At 45.7% G+C, this 7,858-nt stretch overlaps 1 protein-coding gene across 1 annotated transcript; it reads left to right on the top strand.

Annotated features, from left to right (window-relative positions):
• The first annotated feature begins 685 nt into the window (after positions 1-685).
• On the top strand, positions 686-6,626 carry LOC119466593 (uncharacterized). Its single transcript, XM_037727114.2, has 3 exons — positions 686-784; positions 2,849-2,907; positions 6,293-6,626. The coding sequence occupies exons 2-3, from the start codon at positions 2,859-2,861 to the stop codon at positions 6,562-6,564; spliced, it is 321 nt and encodes a 106-aa protein (XP_037583042.1). The 5' UTR covers positions 686-784; positions 2,849-2,858; the 3' UTR covers positions 6,565-6,626.
• The last annotated feature ends 1,232 nt before the right edge of the window (positions 6,627-7,858 follow it).

The following is a 7,858-nucleotide window of genomic DNA, read 5'->3' as shown; positions in this document are numbered from 1 at the left end:
TCTACGCCCTCGCCGCTAACAAACTATCGCTCGTTACCTCAATCCACCGTGGTTGCTTAGTGGCTATGGTGTTGGGCTGCTGAGCACGACGTCGCTGGATCGAATGCCGGCCCCGGCGGCCGCATTTCGATGGGGGCGAAATGCGAAAACAACCGCGTACTTAGATTTAGGTGCACGTTAAAGAACCCTAGGTGGTACAAATTTCCGGAGTCCCCCACTACGGCGTACCTCATAATCAGATCGTGGTTTTGGCACGTAAAACCCCATAATTTAATTTTTCGTTACCTCACCCACCCACCTTACCTTCTCTCCCCTTTAGAAGAACCCTGCCTATGTGTATATACCGTGCCGAGGAGAGCATATGTCGCCTTGAAGAAGACAAGTCCAATTGTCGAAACGTTGGCTCCTGACTTGTTCTCGTGTTGGTCGTCGTCCTTGCTGTCAGCTGTCATTGTATTATCGTATTTCCTAGAGCTACTATTATCGATATTAGAAAAACGCCCAATCTAGCACTAATATCTCCGTACGCAAGTACTTCTTCCTATATCAACGAACCTTTCCTAATACAGACTAGAGCTAATTCATGAACAAAAGAGTGTGTGCTATTGTTTGATTTTATCTTTCTATCAGAACATACTAGAACGGCCGGAAAACGTTGTGCTTGCTTCCAAGTATAAAAAGCCAGAGCAGTTTCAGCAGTTCACGCCGTTGCCGTGGAGGCAGAAACGACAACGGAATCCAGCCTGCAGCCTGCGTCGCCCGTTAGCGTGAGACATACCGGCAGGTGAGATAAAGGGGTAATAAACATTTCTTTTTAATTGTAACGTCGCGGCTAAGTCGCAAGAAATGCTGTTGCAAAGATTTAGGCTGAAAAATTGCTTCATGTATCGGGGGGAAGTGGTGGGGTTCAACATTTGAATTACTGTCTTTGTTTCAGGTGTTTGCATTAACTGCACAACACCAATGGTATTGTTCGTTGAATTTTGAATCATTCACGTAGTAGAGACGTGTTGCAATAACTGCACTAAAATCGTCAAATATATGGGCTATGTAGATCAAATAATTTTTTTTTGAATGAGGAATATTGATGCTGTACAGAGAGAAACACAAATTCAGTATATCTAATCATAAAAACCTCATACAAAAGTGGAGGCCCAAATGGCTTGTGTATTAGATAAAGTCACACTGATTCTTTGAGTGCTGCAAATTTCGGCTCAAACGCTTTGATATATTCCCTGCTCTTGCGAAAATACTTTTCACCATTTATTTTTGCTCCGTACTCGAAAACATTGCGAAGGAGAACTTCGTGTTGTAATCTTTTCCTCGAACACATCTGAACTTGAAAAACGAAATAGTATCTGTAGATATAGGGAGATACCTGAATACCTGGAGTTTTCCATTCTACAGAACGCTTTGTAAAGCTGTCGATTACGTTTGATCAGCTTCTCTGCACTAGTCATGACTACACTCGTAAATTTTACAAAAATCCCAGCTAACCTGCGCTGTGGTGTGACTTTCAGTAAAATAGCTGGAACCAACGACGCTTCCGGTGTAATTTCTGAGTTCAAGAATTTATGCAGATCTAACACACACAGCTGGAACCTGTGTGGATAATGGGTAATGAAATATCTTAGAACTAACCCTATGCGTACAATTGTGTTTGCTTTTATCCTCTGTAACGTGTAATCTCGTTGCTATGTTAACTTTGTCCGCCAGAAACGTCGGTGCTCTATTCTCACGCAACTGTTATGATTATACCTTGCACCACTTCGAAGTTATGCCGCAATGCAGACACAGAATTAAGCTGTCACATAGTATCAGACGGCAGCGATGTCAGTTGGACGAAAGCGATGTGTGATGCTTCTCGGGAGAACAGTAGCGATGGCAGGTGTATACACAGAGAAGTAGTGCCACGCATATATCTCTGCGTATCAGCTTTCTGCACCTGTTATGGGCCAGTTGGCACATACCTTAATAAGCATATATCAATTTGGGAGATGGGCCAAGAATGGCCACATATGCAGTGGGACCTACCAAATGTGCTAAATAAAAAATAATAAAGTGAATCAAAGAATCCATTCACTATAACAATCTTTTCCATTCAGAGCTCGGTGTGCTTTCCCGATATATATATGAGCTCACATTATCTATTTAAATTTTATGCTGGAAATGTGTTTGTATTATTACGTCAGAATAGACGTGCGCTCACGGCCAATACTTAGTTGGTAAGCCAAAATTAGTTATATGGGCCTCTTTCATGGCAGTCGCATTCGGTGCACATAATTTACTTTCGTTTATGTACATCCGGTAATATATCCGCTGGGATACCGACTGACCCAGAAGCAAACATCAGCAGCACCCGAAGCATCATTATCAGTCACGCGAAACGCGGGAGCGTCGGCAATAAATTTTTACTTTAAAATACCAACAGAGTTTTCCAAAACAAAACAAATTCTGTCATCTTGCAGGGAATTCAAATCTTTATGTCGTCACAGGAAAGGAGCTGCGTCGCGATAACCGGATGTCTAGCTACCGGCAGTAATTAATCCGGAGCCTTCCACTACGGCGTGCCTTATAATCAGAACTGGCTTTAGCACGTAAAACCCCAGAAAGAAAGAAGAAGAATTCTTTTCGCTAGGGAAAAGAATTTCTGACGTGTGTCAGTGGCACGTCAGAAAACACGATTAAACCACTTTTGTCACCTGCTTCTAGACCAGGCTTAGCACATGTCTTATAGACCTGAAAAGCTACAATCAAAACATCCGCGAGAGTCATTTTTGCAGCGCCCCATAGAGATTTGTGGGCTGGTGAATGTTCATCCCAACTAACGTGGCATTCTTTGCCGCAGACCATTCGCCATGAAGTCCTACGTCATCTTGGCACTCGTCATCCTGGGGCATCTCTGCCGTAAGTACCAAAACTCGTGCAAATCGCACTTATGTGTGCTCTCTTCTACGTTCGCACGTTTACATTCAGTGGTCCCTCTAGCTATTGGCATTTTCTGCTCCTGGAGATAGATGCCAACCTGTGTTCAAAAGGTTTCTTTATGTTTACAAGCAGTAATATTATTCGCAATTTCTCAGACGGTGGGATTCGAGAAGTGATGCCTCTCATCATGCTATACAATATTTCTTGTACCAGTGACTACTTCTTTCAGTATAATGTTTTTATTATTATTCATTCATCATTCATTCATCATCAGCCTATATTTGTGTCCACTGCGGGCCTCTCCCTGTGATCTCCAGTTACCCCTGTCTTGCGTTAGCTGATTCCAACTTGGCCCTGCAAGTTGGAATTATTACCACTGCGTAAAAATGAATAGCAGTACATTGCAGGTGAATAAATCTCTTTTATTGTCATCTTAATAAAAACAGAAGAACTAGCATACAACAACCTTAGTAGGCAGGCTATAATGGCTGTCTTATTATTGTGATAGCAATTATATGGACACTCAAAGAGGATTTCTGCCGTCGGCGTCGCCGTGAGGTTCCGCATGACGCCGATGGCGATGAAATTGTCGCCGCGCGCCGGACGCTGTATGTGCGAGTTCACGGGGAGCGAACGCACGGCGGAGAACAAACGCGCGTTCTGCGCCGTACGCATTTGGTGCAGCAGCTAAACGTCGCCTCCCCTCCCTTCCTCCCTCCCGTACCCCCACGGCCTTTCGCGCGACGGAAGAAGTCGCGTGTGCTCTATTGACACTTCTCGCGGCGCAGCCGTGGGCGCTGCCATGTTTGATCACGTGGTGACGCGTCCATTACTTGCCTCAACTTCCTCCGATGCCTCCTTGTTTACAATGGAAGTGTATGACGCCGGAACGCCGGCGCGGCTTAGAAAACCTCTGTTTTCGGAGATATCGTAGACGATGACTAGGTGGACGACACGAAGCTTTGATCACAGCTGCAGAGAACATGCAAAAGCGATTTCGGAGCTCATTAAGCTATGTCCAAACGGCGCAAGCAGTGTATATGGTGCTTGTTTTAAAAGCGGGTCTTTATATATTCCAAGCTATCCAAACATTCCGCTCATGACTTCAGTCAGGATTAGTGTGTTTTGCTCTTTGTTCTTTCTTTGGCAAATATTTCGAAGCATGGCTTGTCAGTTTCTGACGCAGTGAAGTTCCTCGGTGCGGCCACTATCTGATTATTTTCTGCCTAATCCCTCGCGGGTGTGCTCAGTGCCGATAGATTTGTTCTTGCTGCGCACAAAGCTTGAAATGTAGCTGTTTTGTACATTGTAATACCTTGTAGCAAATATATATTACAGCTAGTAACTCGCTTACTCTTGTGGACCGACACGAAATATTCAGCTTCGACCATTCGCGCGCCATCGGTGTAGTCTGTCATTTATTGTGCATATACAGTGCGCATATAATCAAGTGTGCGCCCATTCACTTATTCTTGATACGTCGGCGATAGAGTGGGCGTAAGTTTTCCTGCCATTTGGGACAGATGTGTATAGATAACGTGCGCGCAACTTACTGTGACAGGAAGCGGCGCTACTCCCTTTGTCATTGTTTAACAAGTGGTACTCACTCTTGCCGACGTTCTGGGGATGAAGCCCTTTCTTTGAAGGTTAGCTATACAAGGCTGGCGGATGAGCAAATTTCTGTATCCTCGAGGAAAGCCGTACATGTCAAAGTGCCAGTAACACGTTCTGACAGTTGCAGCAGCGGTCCGCGAACTTGGCCACACAGATTCATTCCATTCCTTAACATGCCAGTCACTATTTTTGCAGCCAACTACTGCACACGTCTTCAATCAACATGATTCAATCTAGCATGATTGGAGCACAGTGTGTTAGCGAAAACTCAGTTGCATTTCCGACAGCTGATCGCACAGAAGCAAGTTAGAAGCGGTGATGGTTTCGTATTCGTGCGCGGTCACTGAGGAGACGTATCGCGCGCCACCGTGAGCGCCATCTCGTTTCTCTAAAACAAACTGCTCCGCGAAAAGGGTCAATATATATGGTGATTGCAAAGGAGGAAAGAGACGCTTAATTCTGCAGCCCATCAGGGAGCACGGCGCAGAACGCGCGTTTGTTCTCCGCCGTGCGTATTCTCCGCCGTGCGCCGTGCGTGAACGCACGTTCGTTCTCCCCGTCCCCGTGAAAGCGCGCCTCCCTCGCGCCCTTTCACTCGCACATACAGCGTCCGGCGCGCGGCGACGATTTCATCGCCGTTGACGTTATACGGAACCTCACGGGGACGGCGACGCCGACAACAGAAATTCTATTTGAGTGTCCATATAATTGCTATCGCAATAAAACGTTGCGACGCGAGAAGGTGGTAAAGACTTCCGACGCTGCTCGACGAGTTCCCCGTTCTGATATCGTCGAAAACCTCCGAGCCGCCCCCAGAGGCCCTGGCAACAGTCACCAACGCCGCGCGCGTTCGGTGCGAACGCGGGCAAAACGGCGACGGCGTCGACAACAGTTCTGCGCGTTGCTGGTGCTGCTGCATGTCCAAGTTTATACAGATGATAAAACTACTATCCTTACTTCGTATAGCTCTCTAATAGTTGGCAATTGATGCTTCGCCTTTAGGGTGAAACTGCGACATTTTAATTTGTCATTACTCGAAGGGAACAAAGACTTTGTTACCTTTATACATAAGTGTATACTGTCGGCGCTTTCCCTTCTGAAGTTAGCTTTTAATGTAGCATTTAGGTTGATTTTACTCTGCGGTGTGCACGCATCCTCTGGACGAGTGTAGGCAATCAGCGAAAATTACGCGTATCCGGTATTTGACTTCCCCTCGATTCCGTGCGAAGGACGCGTTAAGCGCACTGGATGGTTGCAACTCGAAGGACATATTCAGTTATCATAGACAAAGAGAAGTGCTACCTCAGAGGCACTTCATCCGGCTCTCATGTGCTGTAAAAATGCCAACGTTTTACAGAAATATTGGTGTCGTGCATTCCCTCTATGGGTGCACTGTCGTTAACGTGCCATACCTTTAAACAATTATGTATCACGATCCAAAATCAAGAAGGGGTCTGATAGATGGAGTAGCACGCTGTGTATAAAAGTTACAAACAGGGATAAGGTACCGCGGAAAGGCTGGCCAACGTTTTGATAGAAGGATCTATGCCTTTGACAAAGATAGGTCCTCCTATCGAAACGTCGGACAGCCTTTCTGTGGCACCTTATCGCTGTTTGGAACCTTGATCTATCGCGATATACTTTCTGCAGAAATCACAACTCATAAATTTTTTTCGCCGTCCTCAGTAAAAGTACTTGAATTCTAGCGTGCGTGACATGTTTCATGTCTTTCTCTCGCTTGACGTTACAGAAATTCACGCAGCCACGCTTAGCAAGCCGGCAAAGAACACGGACGACGCAACAAAAAAGCTCACGGAAGAACTGTCCCGTTCCCTCATGGAGCACCGGGAAGATATCATGGAGACTTTGAAGGCGCTCGAAAAGCCTGTTAATAGCTTCGGCGATGAAACCGATGAGCAGGCGATTCCGGCTGTAATTTGGGCAATAGCGCAGGCCATCGCAGGCGGCGCTGTATCAGGCGCTGTTGGAGCTGGTGTGGCGGCGGCAATTAACAATGGCTAAATGTATCATCGGCGAAATCTGTCATTGTTTTTAAGTTCAATAAATTACACTTTCTCTCGTATCAGCAAGTATGCCTGATTATTTACCAGCGAAATGAACTCTAACTTGCATCAACCGTCTTGCGAGACTCAAGTGCTCCTGATAAGCAGCTAAAATAATTGTTATCAATAGTTATCACCGAGTTATCACACATCGACACGGTATACATACGTAAACGTGTCCCTCTGCGTCGAAAGGAGGCAGGAAGGAAACCCGGTTTCACTAGAGAGTGGTAACGTACATGGTGAAACTCTCGATCGCGATGTAGTGTCACGACACGGCTTCCATAGACGCATAATTGATGTGGTGCAGTTTGTCTTAATAGATAATCAACAGGACAATCGGCATAGTTTTCTGCCTTACCTCGCAGTAACAATCACATTCGAACTAACATGCCCTTGCCTACTTTGGAGCGAGAACGGCTATCCGACGCGCTGTCGTGCCGGCTCAGAGCGTTGTAATTCATGCGGAGTATTGGCTCCACACAGACTGACAATTAGGGTGTCTGTGCATATACGTTGTGGGTAACAAAAGGCCATACTGCAGCGGAGAAATACCCCGCGTTGTGTGCATCGCAAATATGTTGTTAAAGAAATGGCGGTCCCGTGATGCGAAAGGCTGCTGCTACCGCAGCAAATCAGTGCATAGCCGAATGGATGGCTAAATCTGCTCGCACTCTGACATGGCAACATGGGATCTTGACAGGAAAAAATCGTTCTTTTTTTTTCTTTTTTATTAGGAGCTTTGTACAAAAAAAGATGATACCTTCGAGAGACGGAACGAAAGTTTACTGCAGTATCTGTATAGGCAGATCAGTAGAACGAAGATTGTCCTATCTGATTTAAAATTTGGTGCGCTTTTTGAGACTTTAACGTTGACAGCAAGGTATTTGTAATAAAATGTATGAAAATAGATTATATATTTGCTAATACAACCCAAGATAAGAAAACCCAAACAGAGCTGACTACGGCGACTTTGCGGAATCGCTGCAGAAGACCTTCTATGCCCGTCCTTCCAAGATGATGGGGTTGCCCTCCGCACCGGTATAAACCAACTAGACAATCCCTACGGCCACTCCTGAAGGCAACTGGACTGAGCATCCGCCTGTGACACAGCACTGAGAATTTTCATTACGCAGGCGACTTATGTGCACGTGTACTCTTGACCTTCTCTTGTTTCTGTTGTTTCCCTTTCTTCCAGTACAGGGGGCACAAACAGGCTCACTGCGGTTAACATTTTCGTCTTTCATTTTATC

This window comes from Dermacentor silvarum, chromosome 10 (assembly GCF_013339745.2).
Source record: "Dermacentor silvarum isolate Dsil-2018 chromosome 10, BIME_Dsil_1.4, whole genome shotgun sequence".
NCBI lineage: Eukaryota > Metazoa > Arthropoda > Arachnida > Ixodida > Ixodidae > Dermacentor > Dermacentor silvarum.
The sequence above is the reverse complement of the archived record's forward strand: the minus strand, read 5'-3'. Positions and strand labels throughout refer to the sequence as shown.